General features: G+C 44.5%; 1 protein-coding gene across 3 annotated transcripts in view; it reads left to right on the top strand.

Moving 5' to 3' along the window:
- Window positions 1-22,523, top strand: part of PRKAG2 (protein kinase AMP-activated non-catalytic subunit gamma 2) — a 208,962-nt gene that overhangs the window by 72,362 nt on the left and 114,077 nt on the right. For all 3 annotated transcript variants that reach the window (XM_082754155.1, XM_082754156.1, XM_082754157.1), the window contains exon 3: window positions 5,601-5,880. In XM_082754155.1, coding sequence (XP_082610281.1) covers window positions 5,601-5,880 — 280 coding nt within the window. The remainder of the gene's footprint in view (window positions 1-5,600; window positions 5,881-22,523) is intronic.

Below are 22,523 nucleotides of genomic sequence, written 5' to 3'. Positions count from 1 at the left end.
GTTTGAGCCCGTTCGTATTCCATACAGGGTGTTGGTTTCTTTCTTTTAATTTATTTATTTATTTTCAGACTGTTCTGAAAATGAATCTAAATTCACCAGTAACTGACTCAAAGCCAGAGATTTTTCAGAGATACTGAGCTTTGTAAATCCCAGATGGGAAGGGATTGTGGCAGGAGTCAGTCACCCCAGAGGGGAGCTGTAGCACATCCAAGGAGAGATGACTTTGTCCAAAATGGAGAAGGAATATGAAAATCCAAGGTGATTCCTGAAGTAGGCAATAAGGGCATCTCTGAGGGAGGCTGTGTGCCTATCAAAGGGCCCTCTGACTCTAGGAGAGCACTGGAGATGGCTGCAGAGAAATGCTGGGGTAAGGACAAGGACAGAGCTAGGGTTTCTCCGGGTCTGACGCAGCTTCTGCCTGCTCATGGTCAGAGTCTTCTCAGCACAGCTCATTCATTCTTCTGGCCACAACTCTTCGACAGGACACTTCTCTTCCCTGCAGTTAAGCAGTCCTTAAATTCTAGGCTGGGAAAACAGATGGCTTCCTAGAGAGGACATAAGTTGGCAAAAGAGAAAAGGGATCCAAATTTCAATGCAAAGCAGGAGAAAGAAAATGACAATGTTGGGAAAACTTGTGTCTGTGTGTGAGAAGAGGCAGGACTGAGACGGCTCATGTGTGGATGATGAGAGTCTGGTTTGTGGTGAAGGACGAATAGTTTGGTCTCAGTGCATTGCATTGGGGGTTATCATACGGTGATTCAATGTAATGTGGTTTAATCTTTCTTGTAAAATAAGAAGATTGCAAATTAGGTAAGAAAATATTTTAATGTAAAGATGGCAGGCTGGTATCGAAAGGATGACTGTTGGGTGGAGGGACAGAACTGGTGGCACTTCCCAACCTCAGTCCTTGGGCTGAACTTTGGTAGTAAGGCACAGAAAAATAGAAATTCCAATGAAAATTGTTGGTGATACAAAGACAGGGGGGTGTTTTTGGATGTAGAGAAGTGCCTTATACAGGAAGATCTGGAAGACCTTCAGGATGGATAATTCCTACCAGCACAAGATACTTGGGATACATCAATAGTAGTAGTAAGAGAGGTCAGGGACATTTCGCTTGCTCCAGAAATGCTGGGTTTGGGCCCAGTCCTGCCGTAGGGCCAGACTCTTGAACTCACTAGCACAGGGTGGCCACATGCAGTCTGGGTCTGTCTCTTGCCTGAGCTCTCCCCAAACCCAGGTAGTGTCTGGGGAGTGCTCACAGCACAGGTTAAATCCTCAGCGGGTGGTAAGCAAGCAGGGAAAAAAAAAAAAAAAACATCTGTGTGGTGGTTTGGGCCTGTGTCCAGCTGTATCTCACTCACTGGTATGGGGTAGTCTGGAACTGGTGGAGGTTTATGCTGGGATTTTTGTCATCAAGGAGTTTGTTGAAAATGACCATGGGAAATGAAGATGCAGGCCTGCTGGTCCATCACAGAATAGCTCTGAGACATCAACGTGAATTGTTGTGGGAAAGGAAGAAGAGATTAGGGAGGTAGAGAGCCCCTCATCCAGGTGAAAGGACAAGGGGAACCGTGAGGATGCTGTTTGCTGAGATGAAATCTTCCAGAGCTGCCCAGCTTGGGACAGGTGCCAAGCTACCACTTTACGTTCCATTCAGAAAACTGAAAGCACGTCTGCTCCATGTAAAGCAGTGCAACTCTCCTCTCATTCTGTTGCTTTATTTTCAACAGCAGCTGGCTCTGGATACATTTTAGGAGCCTGCCTAAGATCACTCAGTTTATAAAACGTGGCAAGGTTTCCCCCCAGTCCCCAGCTGAGGATCCTTTTGTGCTCTGAAGCATGAACACTGGTGGTAGTCTTATGGCATTTGGGGATACATTTACTCAGTGCTATGTAAGCCTTAAACAGCTAAAGCCAGTCACCAGAAACAGCACGTGTAATCAAGCATGGGGCTCTGCTCAGCTGCTTAACCTCAGCGGGGAGCACATCCCTGCAGACTGAGGGTAGGGCTGCACCGGCACTCGTTTATTCTTCTATTACCCATCTGCTAGTTTAGCCCTATTCCAGCTGCTCTGTTCTCTGCAGACCTGAGCTCAGAAGCTGAGATTTCTGCTTCTCCAGCATCACCAGTTGTAAGGCTCAAGGACCCCGTGTAGGTTCTGCACAAAGCCAACACAGGGGATGTTTTGTTGGTAGTTGTTTGGTTTTGATTTATTTATTTATTTTTATTTAAGTGAACAATCTTCATACTTCAGGCAGTTTTTGAATTTGTTTAATTAGGCCTTATTTGTGCATTGATTTGTATTGTACTTCCATCGGGTGTTTGTACTACTTATCTCCAAAAGCCCAATTATCCAGCCAGGGTCAAATGAGCCCCGTCACTGTGTGTATTTGCTAGGTGTGATTCATATTTCTGCTCATTCTCACTTCACTGGCTTTCCTGGGCCATCACAAATTGATCTAAAAGGGTTATTAAAGTGAGAATCCAAGGTGCAATACTGTCTTGCTGCTACAGCTCAGCAGGGGAAACAGTTATATTTCAGAAGCATGTGTGGGAGTTTTGTTCCCACCTGCCTGTCACAGCTTCAAGGATATTAACCCCAAAAGCATGCAGAACAGGCTGAGGACCCATCTAGCTGTGCAGCCTTCCTCCAGCACCACTGCTGGAGTCGTCACTCTGGGTCTGCATCGGATGCTGCAGTTTCTTCCACAGCAGAGATCCTTCTGCATTCCCAGCTGATGCCTGGAAATTAATATCGCCTTGTGACTTTTCCGTGTGCTGTCATAGCTGTCGTTACTGCTGATTTTATTCAGAGAAGCACCTAATCATCTTTAAAAACTCGCAATCATTAGCCTCCAATAATACTCTAAGAAAGAAATACTGATGCAATTCCCCAAGCAAAATCACAGGTATTTATCCTCTTTGATGGGGGGTGTAAACTTTGTGTAATTAATGTGTGGAGCAGCTGGGGAAGAATTCATTGTAGTAATTTCCTTTAATTTAGTAGCATGCACATGTGTATTTAGCAGTGTGCCCCTGGTGCTCTAACAATTAGCTAATTCAACTGCCTGGCGTGATGGAGGGAAAGCAACTGGTTGTGATTGCAATAAATAAAAACATCCCACTGCTTCTCTTCAGAATTCGAGAACATTTTGCTTCCATGTCTGGCTTGTGCGTGCAAGGCAATACTGATTTTATTTGACAAATTGTTCCTTGACATTTTACATTTCTAGAATTGCTTTATCCCGTGAAGACAGCATAGTCTTTCGAAGTGTCTGCTGTCCGTGTTTGGTTATAATCAAATAAGCATGCAAAAAAAGATGCATGAAATATTAAAGGTGGCACCAGAAGGACATTCTTCTCTTAGCTTTACAAATTTCATCGCTTGTCACTTTAGGAAAAATAATATAATGAAATTACAATCTTGGAAACAGTCCTAAACTATAGTAGTGGTGGCAGATTTGTATTATGAGTAAAATGAACTTGAAAATGTACTTCTTACTCCCAGCTTTCAGGCAGTAGATTTAGCAGTAGAATGGAGGTGCTGTTGTGCTACTTGGTTGTTTCCTGGGCTGTGTAGTTAGAAGAGAACCACGTGTAAGGAGTCTCGGATGATTTACAGATGATATTTTAGTGAAGTTAATGAGCTTTTATGAAAAAGTTACCACTTTGAGACTGTTTACCCATAATAAAAATGCAGGTTTTTTTATTAATTTATTTATAGCATGTTAATTATTCCAAGTCTCAGCTGAGCGATTGTGACCTATTCTTCATGATAAATACTCACCACGAGACAATCTGCGTGCCAGAGGACTTAGAGTGGTACTTGAGGAGATACTGTCCTCACAGAAGAATAGATGTGGAATAGAAATGAGTTTTCAAGACTGCACACAAAACTGTGATGGAGTTGGAGGGCTCAGGCCACTGCATTAAGCATGAAACACTATATTTTCTTTTCTGATGAATCAAGAGTCGAGAGTCTCTTGTTGGTGTTTGTATCCAGTGCTTTAGTTAGAATTGATTTATCCATTCCAAAAATTTCCCCATGAGGGCAACTGCTCCTCTAATGCTTCTGCAAAAGGACAGGTATTGCCAAGACATTCTTTTCTGTGCTATAAAAAATAAGTGTGCGGGTATAAAAAGCAGTTGTGCATCTTGCCAGACATTTCCATGCTGCTCAGAGGAGCACAGGCCAGAGTTCATAGCAGGGCTCTGCTATGCCAGTGGGGCTCCGTGTTGTTGCTGGTGACCCATGCTGTTGGTGCCCATCTCCCAGATGAAGTACCACAGGCCTTTCAGGTTGGGAACCTTCCCAAAGGAGAGACCACGATCTCTGCAGGCCCTTCTGCAGTTCCCACACAGCAGGACCCATTCCAGCTTTCATCCTTTTTTTCATTTAAGTCTTTCTAATCAAAGCTGTTATTTTCCCCACCATTCCTCCCATGGCAACAACACCCCTGCCCAGCTTGACTGACGCATATCGGGTGTGCCTGGCAGGCAGGAGTTGTGGTCTGCCCCATACCTCCCTTTTTTTTTGCATAACTGGGGAGCGAGGAGGCATGCAAATGGCTTGGACCTCAGCATGCCTTGTGCAGGAGGCAGCACACTGTGCCCATGGGTGCATAAGTTGTGGCCTTTGCTTTTACCTTCCCTGCAGACCTGAAACTCGGTGCTGCTGTCTGCCAGAAACAAGGCCCTTCATTCATGAGAAATGACCCCAGCTAAAAAAGAAGCCTCGTGCCCACAGGAGTGTTTTGTTCATCCAGAAGGAAATAAACTCTGCATATAGCTCAGGCACAGGCAAATCCCACAGCGGTTTGGGTAGGCTTCTGTTAATTGCATGTGGGGAGAATTTCATCTTTGCTCCTTTTTTTAGGTTGTTTTTCTGGATTTCCCCCCACTCCCTCGCTGGGCGAGCCCGCACAGTGCTGTGCTATGTTGTGCACAGATATTCCTGCTGGCTGGAAAGCCAGCACAGGTCCCAGAAGAGACAGAGCTGTTGGAAAGGTCATGCCCAAACTGGAGGCCAGGCTAATTAGCTAGAACATTGCTGGTCTAAAATGGTCTCTCTATTTTGGGACTGGAGTTGAAAGTAGCAGTGCCTGGCATTGTAGAGACCTGCCAGGTGCTTGGGAACTTGTGCTCTCTGCTGTGCTGTATCGTGTGGAGGAGACTTAAGTCTCCTCCACAGATGGGTGCTTAAATGCAAGAGGAAGACTTTAGGGTACTGTGTTTGCCCTATCTATATTTATTGCCAGTCACCTTTAAGTTTTCCAGGGAAGGAATAAGAATATGTGGCTAATAAAATAAAAAAACACATTTTTTTACTAAAAATATCCAGAATTGTATGTGTGATAATAAAGTCTATGCACATAATTTTACTTTTTTGGTGAAATTCAGGTCATCTTTAACAGGCAGCATGGAGCCCAGAGAGGTGGCACATATGCATCATACGTGTTAGTGCAGGCAGGCCTGGCTAATCCATAGCCCAAATAAACGGGAATGACTGTGTTGAGACAAGTTCTGAGATCCCAGTGGCACAAGCTGAAGTGAATTAATGGTGCTTTTTCTTTTTCTTCCTTTTTTCTCTTCTCCTCAGGTGGAAGAAAGCTACTCTGCAGGCAGCCCTTCAAAAGGCCTTTTCTCCAAAGGGCTCCAGAACCGACCTTCCAGTCCCGTTTCTGCCCCTGTGAGATCCAAACATAGCCCCGGCTCACCCAAAACAGTCTTCCCCTTCCCCTACCAGGAGTCTCCCCCACGCTCCCCACGCCGAATGAGCTTCAGTGGGATCTTCAGGTCCTCCTCCAAAGAGTCCTCCCCCAATTCTAACCCGTCTACCTCTCCTGGGGGCATCAAGTTTTTCTCCAGATCAAGAAAAAGTAAGAAATTGCTCATGTTATTTCAGGAAGATACACAGTACCTCTGGGCTTGGCCCATTCTTTACCTGCGGTAGTGAAGTAAGTGCAGATGAGGCATGTGCTAATTGTTCGTTATTGCTTTCACTGACCATGTGTTTGGGGTTGTTTTGGCTGGCAAGTAGGGAATGACTTATGCAGGACACCTGCACAGGGCTGAGGAGGGAAATCACGCTTCAAAACTTTCCCTAGGAATCCTGCTCCTGCATCAGGGGGAGTTTGCAAGCAGTTTCACCAGGGCTGGTTGGGTGTCAGCTCCAGGGCTCAAGAACTCGAGCAGTCATGGGGTTTGTGGTGGAGGTGGGCACAGAAAGGACCTCATCTCAGGAGCTGAGGGAGGCTTGTTTCTGTAGACTCCATAGAGAATTTCAGCAGGTTTCTACTGGTATCTCTTTGCCCTGTTGTTGGGGAAAAAGAGAAGCCTTGACTAGATAGCGATAAATGGTATGTGTTTCTGATCAAATGACCACCAAAGGGGTGTTTGAGCTCCTTTGCAGCGTGAAGGATGTGGTAGACCTCCATGGTTCAGAGCAGTTGCCTACTTTGCATCAGGAACAAATTTTGCTTCTTCACCAGCCCGTGGACTAATATACCATTTCTACAACTCAAATGAGCAGGGTTGAGAAAAGGCTTTGATTTTAAGGCTTTCTCATTGAGCAAAGGTTCCCAGGGTCAATCTACAAGCAGTTGTGGCCACTCTGTCTAGGGGATATTGGCTGCAGGAAGAGGACTGAGTTACAGGGGAAAGAGAGGAACAACATCGTGCCACTGAAGGTGCTGGACTGTCAGACTTTCCTTTCTGCTGACAGAAGAAATAATGACATATGTTTTTGGTCAGATCTTCTGAGACAATCTAGGTGCAGAATTAGTGATGCATATACACAAATGTGGCTGTATGTTTACTGCAAAACATTGATAATTTTCTGTGGCTTATAAATAGTGTAGAAGCACCTTCATCATCATAATTTCTCTTCAAAATGCTGGCTTTAATCAGAACAAATAATTTCATAGCGACTTCTGTGCACGTGAACACAGCTATACAGACCCGTATTGGATTTTTCTTTTTGTTTCTGTTTATTCTGCTGCAGCTTATTTGAAACAGCACCTTTTCCAGTCCTTGCCTGTCTCTGAAACACCTTCAGGAGACTAAAAGCAGGAGAGTCAGTGTTTCTGAAGGACACCAACTGAATAGCAAGCATCACTCTATTCAAGGGCATTTGCTCTTCTCAACTTAAAGTTTAAACATGCTATTTATGCTCCCCTTTTTCTCAAGCCTCACAATAATTACAGTTCATCTGAGCTCTTTTTGCTGGTCCAGATAGGTTTCAATGTTGCACAGGGAGTATGGAGCTGATTCAGTGCACCCAGAAGAGCTTGCTGCTGCATCAATACACACTGCATAGCAAAGCCATCGTGTGACGTTTTGACTAAGTTATCCAAGCAAATAGCACCACTTAAGTCTGATCCTAGCTAGGTACATCAGAATTTTAAATAAAGAAATCTTCCAGTAGTCAGCAAAACCCTTTTGATAAGGTCACATCACTGTCGCAGGGGCGGGCTTGGAACGGGGCCATGCTATTTCTGAGCTAACAGAAGATCCCCATGATCCTGTGACTCCAGAGAGCATTGCAGGAATTGTGCTGGGCTTCGGTGTCTGTGGTCTTTTGTTTTTAGGGCCTCTTGCAAAGGGTGTGTTGACTAAAATTTGTAGTAAAATTGATAACTTGTCTCATTCTGCAGCTTTTTTTTTTTTTTTTTAAATCTGCAGAGCAATCCATACCAGGTGCTTTCACATCGTTAAGCTCTCTGTAAGAGACACTTATGCAGATACACGCTCTTCACTCTGTCACGTTAACGTAGATTTTATTCAGTGTGCTAAACAGGGGTTGGTAATGAATTAGGCTCTTAGGGTGTGCTATATTTAACTGAATTGTATTTAACAAGGACATCAGAACACTTACAAAAACCAACAGTTTTGTTGTGTTATGTAGTTTTTCACAGGCAAAACTTTTACATTCTGCTGTGTGGCAAAGAAAGAATAACCCGATGTACCATGAAGCACTAAGTTAAATGACTATGTCCCACTCAAAACAAAGTCTGTGTAGGCCGAGGAGCATTTTCTGAGTGACCAGACTTCTCAGAGACCCCTCAGAGCAGATATTTCAGACCTTTGTGCAGGTGCCAAGCTGCAGAGCTCTGAGAAGAGCCAAAACAGCACATGGCTTCATTTCTGAAGCTACCTGAATGCTTCACTGCTCAGAATTGCCTCATCCTAAGTGATTAAAATCCCATTTTCTCAAGCAGCTTGGGACACCCATGGTAAAAAGGAAGGAGGTTTAGGTTGCTTTATTTCTTCCGAAAAGGACAGCGAGCTGAAATCACGTGGACTAGCTGTGCTTGCCTGCTGTTACAGGTGATCAGCTGCTGGCGCTGGGTTAGTACTACTGAAATGAAATGGGTTAATGGTATTGAAATGAAGTGAGGTTGGTCAGGGTTGGAGCACATGGTATATGGGGAAAAAGGAGGAGGAGAAGATCTTTTAGCTGTCATTTGTTACCTATTGGGGGTTATGGAGAAGGCAGAGCCAAAGCATCTCAGGGATGCACAAAGGAAGGCCAGGAGGCCCCAAGGGAAGCTTCAGGTAGACGTAAGCCAAATGTTCCTGTTGGGGGTGACATGGCATTGGAGCAGGGGACCAGAGGGCTGTGAAATTGCTTCCTTGCAGATTTTAATAATGCTATAGGATGAGGCTCTGAGCACCCCAACCAGAAGTTGCAGCCCTACTTTGAGCAGGGGCTGGACCAGAGACCACCAGATGTCCTTCCCAGCCTCAGCTGCTCTGTGAAATTCGTCACTGGAGCCTTCCCTTCTGGTTTATAGCAAATCTGCACTTACCCAGGCAATCCACAACTGAAAAAAGCACCAGGTAAAAGCCCACAGGGTTTTTAGGTGTTTTTTTTTTTTCCTCACTTTACTTGAACTGAGCCCACCCTACACTCCTTCTCCTATTATCTTGCAGCAGTATGTGAGGGAAGTATACGCCGTCTTCCTTGTAAATAACATCCCCAGTCTTTCCTCCGCTTCCTCCTCCCACGCCTTGTTCAAAACACAGACTAACCTGTTACTCTGTGTATCCCTTGTTTGTCTTGGAAGCAACTTCTTCCTTGCTTGTTTTCATTTCAAAGGCTATGTGTGACATTTGCAGTGTTTTCTTTCCCATGTAGCTGCTCTTTTCCCAGTGAAGTTATTTTGTCCCTCAAATATATGCAGTTCAGCAAGGATATTAATGGTTAGGACAATATTAAAGCAGAAAGTGATCTGCAGACATGAGGTTTAAAACATTTTCCAGTGTCAAGCTAGGATTTTAAAGCATTTGCTCATCTTTAATATTTTTTTTTCTCTCTCTCTGGCAATAACCAAAAGCTCATCTTTGTGTCTTTTCCTTTTGGTTACCCCAGTTCAACAGCTGGCCACAACCCCATGACTCTGACCTAAATAACTACCTTGAAGTGAAAGATACCTTCCCGCAAAAAGTCCTTAGCTGTATGCACAGCTTTGAAACAGCAAACTACAGGCTGGGGCTTCATGCCCAGTGTCCCACCTTTGAAAAGACAGAAGATGCTCCAGATGCCTTGGCCCATCCTGATGGAAACTCAGTGGGATTCTTATCATTGGGATTTGTTCTTGGCCCCCAGCGCAGCCCCTTTGGTTCAGGAATTTCAGAACAGCAAAGCCCAAGGCAGCACCTCATGTATAGAAGTAAAGCAAACTAAGGCGATCCAAAGTAAACTCAGGAGGATGACCTGCACTGGAAGAAAACACAACTCAGCCTACATTTTTCCATGGTCTTGCGTGAGCTCTCACCTCAGAAGTAATACATGTACAAGTAAATCAGGAGAGCATCACTTTACCGAGTGGAAATTAGGGAGCTATCCCTGCAGATATGTTTAAATCAAATACCAGAAACATTTTTAATAAAAGTACTTGGCTGTGTGAGATTTAACTCATTAAAAATGCAGCTTTCTACCAGGGGCTGAATGCCCTCTCTGAAGGGCAGCAGGACATTTTCCAATCCTGCTTCCTGTTCCAAAAATACCAGTTAAAGTAGCAGCAATAATCACAGCGCATTGATGGCGCTGCCAATTTTAACAGCAAAGGAAATCAATTAAAAGGTTTCCATTGACCTAAGCTTTGGGCTGTGGTGGTTGGGATCAAAACGTAAGTTAGCTCAGGATTAAAGGCTGCTTGCAGACTGTTGTATCTAAAATTACACAGCTTTCAAACACCTTGAAGCTGGTGCTCAGTGCTGAATAACAGTGAACATGCACGATATTTGAGGAAGGAAATGCTTTTCAATACAAGATCTTGATTTTCTGCTTTCCCTTAGTAAATACATATATATTTTTGGCATCTGAAATTCAGTGCCATGGTGCCTAACATAATCCATAAGGAGGGTTCCTGGTGTTCCAGTACTAAAGGACCAGAAAGATTTCTTTTTTTTTTTTTTTTTTTTTTTTTTTTTTTTTTTTTAGTGTGAGAACATCTTGTAGTTAGAATATACCATCTGTAAGGAAATACAACTGTACTATTTTTTACCCATAGATGGAGCCAGTGGCTCTCATTTCCAATAGCCCGGGAAAGAAATGGGGAAAAGCCTCTGAGGTTTCATGTTGCCACATTCAGCTCTGCAACCTTGAAGGCCTCCTGACCCTGGCACATCAGTACTGCAGCTTTTCTCATTTGTGAATTCATGCAATTCACAGCTCCCAGATTTTACTCCATATTCATGATATTTAAGTAATAATTTGCAATGAAGTGGTGTTTTGGTCCAATACAGGCATGAGAAGCCAGGCATGGGCATCCCACATACCACTGCATCAAGCTGGCTGCCCACCTTTACTCTGTAGGAGCCTCCTTCTCATGCCATACAGGATGTGAGGAGATACATCCCTCCTACAAGCTTCTGAAGTCTATGTTTGGATTTTCCTTTGCTAAATCACTATATTCGACCCATAGTCTGGGACCCTCCTGCTCTTTGGACTACAACTGTAGAGACACATCAATATAACTTGCATTGGGATGTTGGATAGCTGAGGCCACTTTCACCTTCAGCTTTTCAGCCTGTGTCCATGGCTCCCTTGCCTTCTGGACCTGCAGGCAAGTGGGATGTTGGAGGGAAATGCCATGGGGCAGCTTCAGTTTCTGTCTGTGACTGCCCTCATGCTTCCTGCATAGGACTGGATGGGCCCATAAGCACTAGGAAAGGAGCAGAGCCATTTCTGTCTTCCTCTCCCTCCCAGCACTGCTGCACAGATACATCTAATCATAATTTTTCAAGTTTGCTGTGCCCACAGAGGCAGGGGACTTAACGCAATTCATTTCAGTCTTGCCTACACAAGAAAAATGACTTTTTGCAGACAACATGTGTCAGCAGCACGGCTGCAGCTGAATTGGTGCCACAGACAGCTTCCCGTGGCCAAAGACCAGCCACATTCATCCCCGGTTCCTCTGCCAGCTACTGACATCTGCTGTCAGCAGCAGACGATTTTTCTGGTTAGAATGTGCCCATTGTGATTGGTCTTAATTTATTTGGAGAAATCTTTCAATGTCTTTCCCATTTCACCTTAGTTTACCCGTGGTCAGTGTTACCTGTAATCTGCGTAGGTGGAGCGCACCCAGCATAATTTTGTATTCTACGCTGCTCATTGCTAATTGCTTAAATGTAATAATGAAAAAAAAAAAAAGGAAATTTTTCATTCTCTAACTTTCATTGGTAACCCTACCGATATGATGGACCTGGGACTAGTCGTTCCCATTTTCTATCTCTTTCTTGGGATTTGGACTATGGATCATGCTATAAATGGTTACTTGTGGTAACTAAACAAGATTTTATTTCTTGTGATGTACAGAGAATAAATCAGTGATCTTAGTTTTATGTTAGTTCTTTTAGAGACTGCTGCTGGCATGCAGAGGAAATTGAAATTCCCAAATTCCCAATCAGTAAAATAATGCTTTCCACATTTATTTTAGTATGAAATATACATACAGAAAATGTACAGTTTGAACATCTCTACAGGTTGCTGAACCCTGGTGGCTTTTCGTGGCTCATCTCCTTCAAGTCCTTGTGTAAGGAAGGTCTGCAGGGCAGTGCTCACTCACAAGCAGCTTTGTTTCCCCACAAGTGGTAATGCAAGCAAAAGTAAAGCTGAAAAGAGAGTTTTGAAGTCTCCAAGTGTTAGACAGCAAACCATTTGGAAATAATTTGAGTATTTCTTTTAAACTATCTCTAGTTTTAAAACCCAGGAAAACATGTAGGAGCAGATTTTCAAATATACTTAAGTGTCTGATTTCCACTGAGATTAATCATTTCAGAATTTAGTCCCTGGGCAAGTACGGGAGAAATCCTGTTCTGTTTATTTTAGTAGCTTTGTTCACATACTTAGTATTAAGTGCATTGCTCTATCTGAAGCTTAGTGAGCACTAGTCATGATCCCAGTGAAACTGTATTGTGCATCCAATATCTTATGATACATAGTTCGAGTCTTACCAGCCACTTAAGGTATCAAAGTCAAACTTTATATATATCATAAGTTCTCTGAGTGCTTTTCTCCATAGATAAAGCCCATGGAAAATGCCTCAAAACAATGCATAAATGAACATGATAAATGTTGAATCAATCAGCTTTCTGATCTGGAAAAATAGGGAATGAAACAACTTGATTACAGGGCAGAAAAAGGCATAGTTTGGGAGATACAGTCTGTTTAGTAAAGTAGAGTTAAATTCTAGACTCAGTCCAGTGGCCAGTAGTTCTCACGTAGCCCTTGCTGAATCAGTGTGGGTTTTGACTGAGCTGGGGCTGAATTAAAACATTGAATTCCAAATAGATAACTAATAATAATAATGATAATAATAAATAATGGTATTGTGAGACTCAATAGGGTGCGATGTTGATTACTCTCAGTGCTAGGTTAAAGGTTGGACAAGATGATTTTCGAGATCTTTTCCAACCTAAATGATTCTGTGATTCTACGCTTCTATATGAACGCAGTGACACCACAGGCTGGCAGCTGAGCTGGTATAAACCATCACATGAGCTCCCAGCAGCTGCTTCAGTGCAAAGTCACTTCCAGCAGTCACCAGGAGAGTCATGAATCGGACAAGGAGAGCCTGTATCACCCATGTTAATTTGCTCAGTGGTTGGAGCACCTAGAGCAACTTGTATAGTCATCATCCAACTATGAAGACATCGTTGGCCCATTTGGTGTGTACAGACAAATTAAATGCAGATGGGATACAGGGATGAGGGGATGTGGAAAAGCACAGAAGTTCTCTTCTGGTATAAAGCTCTGCAAAGCACCAGGCTTCAGATTTTTTCCCCATTGCCATACTAAGGCAAATATCAGACTGGATTAGGAGATCTAGCGTAAAGCCTTTTTGTACTTGGAGTTTTACAGAGGTGAAAGGGCTGTGGAAATTGTGTAATACCAAAGTTATGCCAACCTCACTGATCTACTAATTTCTGTGCTCCTGAATCTGTGTACTGGAGGCAAGTCTGTCCATGCTGCTCTTTATTTGACTAAAGTAAGCTCACGTTTGCTTTTGTCAAAGCAGAGGAGGACAAGGATGCCACTTTTTTAAATTAATTGGTTTAGGATTTTCTAGCCTAGTGAGTTAATTGGTTTGGATTTTATTGGGCTTAAAATAATCAACACATCAGCTGGAGGAGTCTAGAAGTCCTGTTCTTAGTTTAAAATAAGGAGAGGACAGGCAAGGTCTTCTACTGATGTCAGAAAATGAGTCTTGAGTCTATTTTTTGTGCCTTGATCTAAGAATGGCTCGCAAGCATCAGGACCTCTAAAAAAGTTTGTTTGAATCATGTATCCTCTCAGCAGGCTAATGCATGTTTAGGGAGCCAGTAACTGTTATTGTGTGAGCTCTGATAATCCAGCAAACCTTCTGACACATTTCCCTGGCACGGTGTGGAGCAGACATACCCAGTGAAGGATAGCTCTATGCAGAGAACCCAAAACAGATTCAGAAAAGTCTTGTGTTAGTCACAGCAACACACATGCACATTAGCTGGAGCTCCCTGCTCCTCAAAGTCCTCACTATTCTGGGGTTTCACAGTGGGGTTTGCACAATGCTCGGAAGCACTAACAGTGGTTTGCCAGCCAGGACATGAAGTGGTTGGCGCTGCAAAACGCAAAGGATGGGGCAGCAAGTTGAGAACGGATTGTAGTTATAGTGTAAAGCTGTGAAAGGCAAACATGTTGTAAGTGATTGTAATTTAGAGAGTAATTTCCTGAACAGTGACCTTTCTGAAGGGAAGATTTTAGTCTGTAGCCACCTGTGTGCCATGAGTAATAATCTGTAATTGCCAGTAGCTTTAGCTTTGATCCACTTTCAGGATGCTGGAGTTTGTTATCTGGCTAAACAGCTAAACCAACACATCTGTAGAGCATTGCTGGAAAGGTCCAAATGTCAAAACCTAACTGTTTTATGACAATCACAGGAACACGGAGCCAGCAGGGAGCTTACGAAGGTCCCCATGCCTGGGAACTCCAGGGTGGATCAGCAGACTCACAGCCCTCCCTTATCACCTGGGCCGGTTGGTTCTAGCATGGGGCACTGAGTGTTTAATGAAATCCGGATAGGATCTTTCTTATTTTAGCTTTGAAACAAAGAATGGATTGTGGGCTTTTTTGTTTGTTTGTTAAATTATTTTGTAGCTTGACTCCAGGTTCCTATATAAGCATGATTTGATAAGGCAGCTGCTGCGGATTGCAAAAGGGTTTTCTTTGTAGCTTGCTTCCTGCAGCATCTCCTGCTGGTTATGGCTCTCGGTGACTGAAGGGGAAGTGCAGCTCTGAGAGCCCCCATAGGTGTGTGGTGCAGGACTGTGGTGACAAGCGCATGTGGGTGGCTGTGCCAGGCAGTGCCACGCTGCAAAGCCCAAAATGCGTCTCCCTGGGAGCTCATAGCCAACCACGAAACATAGGTGCCCTCCTGTGGGCATCCTGCTGCTCCTCTTTGCTGTACGGAGAGGCTGGGATTGCACTATGTGCCTTTGCTTTAGGTTTCGAGCAGGATGCTAAGAACCCTTTATTATGCTTTATTTTTTTTTCCTTTCCTTCCAAACCCTTTCAAACAGTGAGGGCTAAAAGCACCCATCCCTCTAATGTATGTAACTGTAGTGATTTCTGGGGTTGTTCAGGGAACCAAGTCCTCCTCTCGTAGTCCCAGGAGGCTCTGTCATTGCCACCAGTGGGGTCAGGATGTAGCCCTCAATATGAAGATGGACTTTTAATTGCGTTGGCAAGTACCTGTACCCTAACGCAACTCATTTCTGCTGGGGAAGTCGTGCAGAAGCCATTCATCTTATGTTCATCAGCGAACGCCGTTATCTGGGAATCCTGAGCATTTCAGGGGCGCTGTGAATGTTTGTGCTCAACTGCCTGCATGCACAGGGTGGAAGGTTTGGTGTCAAATTTGTTTGCTTAACCTCAGTATAAGATTTCCATAGCTCTTAACGTTCGCGGTCTTTTCCCGGATCAGTTTAATGGTGAGTGAGCTGCGTGTAGCAACCCGACCCGACACCTCAGCAGGACGACACTGCTGCAGTTATGGGGTTTTTCTTGTTCACCACTGCACCCCCTTAGAGCCCAATGGGCAGCCCCCAACCCGTGGAGGCTCCTTCTGCCTTCCACCCCACCTGGCAGCCTTCTCACCAGAGGCTAAAACCACCTTTAGTCCATGCCAAAAAAAAAAGCCACGTCTAAATGCTACAAGGTCAAGATTTTTTGGACTCGGAGGGTAAGAACTGCACATGAGCTAACACTTAATACTGACCCGAGAGGAGCTGCACGTGGCACATAGTGCCCGTGTTATTTATGATGTGTTTAACATCGCGAAGCACCTGCTGCCTTCATGTTTCCTGCAGAAACACTGGGCAGCGTTAGGCACAGAGCAGCCACCTCGAGCCAAAGGGTTTCTCCAAGACTAAAGTCGCAAACAGCAGCTGGAACACGCAGCCAGGTAATAAATATAGTGCTTTGGCTCAGGGTGTGCGGGTCCTTAGTACAGCAGCAGCAGGTGACCACAGTGCAGTGCTGGCCTAAACTTGTTTGGGAAAGCAAGCTTCAAAACTGAATCAACGTAAACATTTAGATGAGTGGTTAGCTGAATTTTTTCATCTTTCAGAAGAAAGCACTATTGCTGCCAGTGAAGGTAATTAAAGTGTGGCTTCTACCCCGTGAAAGTCCAATTCTGCTGTCTTACTTTCAATTAAAGGAAGTGATTTGCTACAGCTGCCTTTCTGAGAGTGTGGCACAGGAGAGGATTTGACCATTGCATTTGATGAATTGTTCCAACACATTGGAACCATCTCCAGACTTGGCTGTTTGGGGTTAATAGTGTAAATCCTTGCTGAGATATCTATGTTAGGAAGCTGGTTGAGCTGAAAAAGCAAACAAACAAAAAAAAAACTTTTATTTAAGAAATATTTTTAGTAATTTCAGTGATATTTGCTCATCACCCAAATGATGGTGGGTGATGGGTTGGTGATGGATCATCCATATGATGGGTTGATTCCTTCAACAAGGAATAGTTTCCCATGTGGGCACTTAAGAGCTTAAATTCTTACGGTAGGGATCAGTGCTCTGAACTTAGAGAAACAATCAAAGCCAGGGCTATGGGGTAACAGATAGGGGCTCTGTTGTAGTGATTAGGAACATTTTTTTTTTTTCCCCATGGTTTCCTCTGCTGTAGAAACAAAGACTGAGAAAGAAACTGAGATTTAATATTCTTCTTACTTATAGCAATGTATTTAATTAATAGCCACCCCTCTGGTATTCCTTAGTGATGGGCCATAATTCCTTCATGTTTCTTTGACCACTGTGAATCGATGCTCCCATAGCATCCAGACCACTGGGACAACGAACGTGTAAAAAATATCACAATATGAAAATGCAAAAAAGATAGTGCCATATATGCATGCAGTCAGATAAACCCTGAACTCCAGGTCCTTAAAGCTAAGATATTTCTCTGGGGAGAGCGGGAATCCCCTGGACTTTTGGGGTCACTGTGGAGCTGCTGTGCGAGGGAGATTTCGTTATGGAGCTTTCTTTCCCCTGCCCCATGGTGACGCTTTGTCCTCTAACCATGGACTTTAGGGGTGAGGAAGGGAAATCTCGGGCATTTTTTTAAGGGAGTAAATACTGTTGGGTACTCAAGGATGGTAGCTGCTCTGGGATTGTGCCAGCCTTGGAGGATGGTGATGGAGGAGCATTACAGAGGGAGCAATCTGGGGAAAGGCACCTTATTTTGCACAACCACAGCAGGGCTGGAGTAGGTCGGGGTGGTCATGGCCACCTTGGTGATCCAGGAAAGCTTCTGTGGCACTGGGGGGCAGCAAGATAGAGGACAGGGGGGTGCAAGTCTTTCGGAAGCTCACCCTGGGTCAGCTCTTGCTCCAGCTGCAGTGTCTTGGCATGAGTTTTATTATTAAGACAAGTCAGTGCAATTAAATCGCACTAAAGTCAAACAGGCTGCTGGTGAGTGTTGGTCAGATGGAGGGGGGGGTGTTGAGACAGCTTTTAGGGATGAGTTTTGAGGCAGCAGAGAGTCTTCGAGTACCTGTGGAAAAGCAGTGACTGCCCGCTGCAAGAAGTGTTTAAAGAAGCGATCAGAAGGCCTGTACCTTTCAGGAATCCCACCACCATTTTCACTCCTTTACTCCCCTATTGCATTTTATATTTATGAAGAGCCAGGCAGGTGGGAGGGCAGTGTTTGTCCCTGCACTCGTAGGTGTTAAATGGGAATCACCACGTGCCGGCTTCTGCATCTTCAAAGCCAGCGAGTGCTCTTGCATCTCCCAGCCACAAGAGGCTTGTGGAAGGCAACAGCAAGAGGCATCGCCACCAAACGAGCCTGGTCAGGCAGTGCTGTCATTCTTTCCACTGTGTATTGCTGAGGTTTTGTCCATCCCAGTGCTAAAGCTTGAAAAGAAGAGAGGTGGCATTCACAGGGGCTTGAGGGCATCACTAGAAGGGAGTTACAATATTGTGGGACTGGGGCACTGGGGTTTGGGATGGAATTGCTGGAAGAGAGGAGTCTGGGTGCTGTTGGTTGCTTGTGTATTTAAAGGTGGTGAAGTTATTAAACAAATAAAACAAGTTGCACTAAAAAAAGTGCCCAAGTTGCACATCATTTCCTTTAGAAAATAACCATGCAGTGTGCTGAGATCTGCCACAGCAGAGTGCAGGGATAACTGCACTGTTCCTCACTTAGGAGACATGTCAGAGGCCTGACTGGAAAAACGGTCTGCAGTGGACTTTTTAATTCTCTGCCATCTAGCTGCCGGGAAGAGGAGTTTTGAGATTTTGTATATGTGCTTCAGTTCTGTTTCTGTTCTGCCTGAAGCCCTCTCTCAAGTCCCTCCAAATTCTTTACCATAAAAGATTATAAAACACTACAGCACTTCACTAAACGGCGTCCAGATCTGTTTCTGCACAAGGCCTATTTGGAGCAGGACAGCAATAAAGGGAAAGACTGGGACAAAATCCCTTCCCCTTGGAGTAGCTGGATTTTTGCCATCTGTGAAACCTGGAATCCACCCACTGTAATGAACAATTAGCAGGTACTTAGTAATGCTCTTTTTTTTCCCCAGGATCCACAGATACCCAGCGTAATGACTTACTGTAAGCAGCCCCTAAAAAGCAATGTTAAATCTCTCTGAGGTCTGCTTTGGAGGTTACAGCGAGACAGCTGCGTAAGCCTTGGCGGTGGCAAATGCAAAGCATAAAATGCTGTCACTGGGACATGCTAAAGAAGGAGCCGAGTCTTAATCACATGAACAGATCCTCATATACTTTCCCCATGCTGTTTTATAAAGTGCTTATATAACCAAAAAGATTAACCTTGGAGAAAAAGAAGGATAGAAAAATATTTTTATGACTTCTTATTTATGGTTTTACTACGGTTGAAGAATTACTTTGCATTTGACAAAGCCAAAAAGTGGGGGAGGAGAGAAGAGGCGAGCTCTGAATAAGGAGAGATATTTGCATGGCTCTCAGAATATTAAAGAAAACCCCAAATCCTGAGGAGTTATTGCTGTCAAATGCAGACACGCAAGTAAATCCTCGAACGGAGCGGGGCTCAGTATCCAGGCAACGTCAACATTTTTTTGTTAAACTACAGCCAGTGCCGCTGACGGCTCTCGCCACTTTATGGTCACATTAAAGAAGAAAATGCCTGACATCACTGACATTCTTAGGAATTAATTTCTCATCCGTCCAGCAGATGCGAGGCTCAGCAACACGCAGCACATGCACGTCTTGCAAAAAGGCAGAGCGTGCAGGGGAAGAAAAACCTTTGGCAAATGTGTGGCTGGGAGGCCGTGTGGGTGCCTTGTTTCTTTGTAATCGAGGCATTTTGTTTCCCCCAGAGTTTCTTATCCTCTCCCTTGGACGCAGGCACTGGCTGTGCATTAGGGACTTGATCGCATTTGATTAAGAGGTTTATCAGCAACTTCTGCCTCTGTCCTGGAGGCTGCAGGATTAGAGAAGCCCTTTGCCACGCTAAGAAAGCTTCCACCTCCTTTTTCCTTCTCTTCTTTGCGTGGCGCAAAACCTAGTGGCTAAATGAGGTTAGGAACCTCGTTAACATGTTAATAACACTAAGATGTTAAGGGATGAAGTCTTACAGGGCTAAGGGGGGCACCAAGGGCATTGGACCTGCTAGGCCTAGTGCCGTGAGGCTGCAGGGACCATGCTGTAGGATAGGGAAGGAAGGGCCCCCGGGTTGCTGCTGCTTCCCCAGAATACAAGCCCTCTGTGCTGGGTGGTGCTGTAGCACCTTTCCTTGGGGCTGGGAATCTTGGGCATCTTTCCTTTGGGCTGAGAAGTCAAAGATGTGCTTGAAAGCCAGCTTGCCAGCTGGGTCTCTCAGGCTGCGCTGGGTTCTGTGTTTGCCTCATCCCATATCAAGCCATTGCTTGATTTTGGTGTTTGCCTTTTGAGCACACAGGCTGGTGATGGACGTAGTTATCCCTAGTCACACAGCAGTCTGATAACAGAGCTGAGAATAAAACCGGAGTTTCCAAACTCCTCATTCAGCCCCGTTTCAGTGCCCCTCACTCCCCTCCTCTGCCCTCCCTGTCAGTATTTTATTATGACTGGAAACTGCCTACCTGGTTTACAGGAATATGTTGCCTGGAGCCATCATTTCTGTTCCTGTCTGTTAGCACAGAGGTCTTAATATTTTTTGCTCCAGTCACACGCAAATAATATGACTGGCAGACTTGCCAGGCCCTATTGCTAGCTGCCAAGGTGATGACAGGGACTATTTTTTTTTCCACAAATGTGTGTTAAGTAATAAAAACAACAAAAGCATTCCATCTGATAGGGTTTTCCAGGCTGTTTTAGGCAACCTCATCTCTAAGATCACACCATCTTGCATCACGGGAAGCTCCCAGCACAGTGTTAAACAAACGTCCCCAAAGGCAGGGACACTTGTGGGGAGGACTAAGGATGCAGGATGCTTTTGGGGAGGACACAGAAATTCAAGAACAGGGCTTTGTGCTGTTAGAGATAACCAGAGCTTTCGTTGCTCTAACACCATATTTCTGCTTTGATTCTTGATGTGGATTTTAAACTGATTAATTATGTTGCAGCTACTTTATGTGGTGCTTTCTACTTTAAGGCCTCAAGCCTCTACACAAAGGCAGTTCTTGGAGAAGATTTGGGAATCTGATGGCACCGTACAAGTTCTCGTCATCTGTGGTGCTTGTTTAGGTCATTTTCAAATGAGTTTTATGAGGTGAAAATAGTAGTGTGATTGGCCCAAATCGTTGCTAAGCTGAATCACCATTAAACAAGATTTCATGGCTCCACAAGTCTCAATTTGAGGCTCAATGCAGTTTGATGAAGTGGGAAAAGATGCCAGTTGGAAGCTAAGCATTGGCCTGGGAACTGAGTTGAGCTGGGGTCAGCCTGAGAACTGGTACCTGTCCTCTGATTCTTGAGAGCATCTTAAAAATTAAATAGCCAAGGAAGGGTTGCACAAGGAGTTACTGTTGTCTCTTGCCCACTCCATCTCTGGGGCACTCTCCCAGGGACACAATCAATAGCTTTTACATTCCCTTCCCTTACTGGAGCAGTTGTGAAAAGGTTTCAGACTCTTTTTCTCCTGTCTGTGCAGAGTGGCAGGGTTGAATATTCCAGGAATATTCTCGTACTGCATTGTTGCTCCCAAGTTTCCATCCCTCCTGCCATCTAGGCATAAAGAAGCACACAAAAAGCCTTCTCTAGGTCATGTCTACATTGGTCCCAGCCAACCCACTGAGATTTTTCACACAGCCCTAAATATAGCATTTCTGAGCTGAACGCTGTTTGGTATTTTCATGTGCAAAGTGAATAAAGGTGGAACTTGTTACAACCCAAGTCATCCCACGCTGTCATTCACTCCCATCCTGCAGTCACAGCAGCTTACCAGCTGGATGCCATGGATATGTTGGATGCTTTATTCCAAGTTACTTGTCTGCCAATTGCACAAATTGGTAGAATTATCAAGAAATTGGGGCTTGGATGGCTTCTAGCTCATTGTGGACATTGAAAGAGTGCCAACTTTCCTTTACATGTGCTCCATCTTAGTCTTTGTTCCTTCTGTACCCTGGCAGTTTGCTAAGGTCCCTCGATTGCCATGTCGGTAAGCAGCAGGATCTGCCTTTTTCACTGTGCTTTCATTTCTCTTAAAAATTCAGTAAAGCTTCTGTGGCCAACAAAATTGCTATGTTTGTTCTGGGTGCAAAAATCTCATGAGAAAAAAAAAAAAAAAAAAAAAAAGCAAAAAAAAAAAAGCCAGAAAGAGAAACCAGAACAACGTTGAATGATTTCTCCTCCAGACCTCATGTATGTCATAATGAACGTTTCCTCCTCTACGCTTCCATCTGCTCTGGCAGATCTGCAGTAATCTGGGCGACTAATTGTAGTAATCTCCTCGGAGCTCGGGCATGTGAGACAGCCACCTCACGCACACAGCGCTTTAAAGCCCCGTGAACAATGTGTCGTGTTCTTGCAAAGGAAGGAGCCGAGCCACCGAGTCCAACAGACTGCCGTCGTCTTCTCTTCCTCTCCAGCCTCGTGCCAGCCTGCTGCAGGACTTCTGGAAAGGCTCTTCCCCCTGGGCAAAGAAGCTGCAAACCCTGATGCTCGCCTCCTTTCTGCTGGAGATCAAAAGGTGCTCTGGGAGGTCTAGCTGGTGGTGGTGTTTCCTGAGATGTTCGTCTCAAGCAGTTAGCAGGGCCAGTTTGATTATTCTTGGCATTAAAGTATGCAACATGCTTGTTTCATTCCCTTGCTTGCAACTCACGATGCTTCAGAATCATTAATTCATAGAAAAATTGTTATAAAAAGTAGGGGTAGAAAAATGAGGACAGATCTGAGGATTTTGTGTAATTGTGACTGATTTTTTTTTTTCCAAATCCTTTGTGTCCTTTGTTAACCAGCAAGTGAAGGTCTGCTGTATTTGTTAGGGGTGGCTTGAACAAGCGGACCGAGGGAGCTGGCTGCACTGCAAAGATGCTACGCAGGGGCTGGATTTCAGTGCAG

The sequence above is a fragment of the Aythya marila genome (assembly GCF_965140915.1).
Source record: "Aythya marila genome assembly, chromosome: 2".
In the NCBI taxonomy this organism is placed as follows: domain Eukaryota; kingdom Metazoa; phylum Chordata; class Aves; order Anseriformes; family Anatidae; genus Aythya; species Aythya marila.
This window is presented reverse-complemented; position numbering and strand designations above follow the sequence as displayed.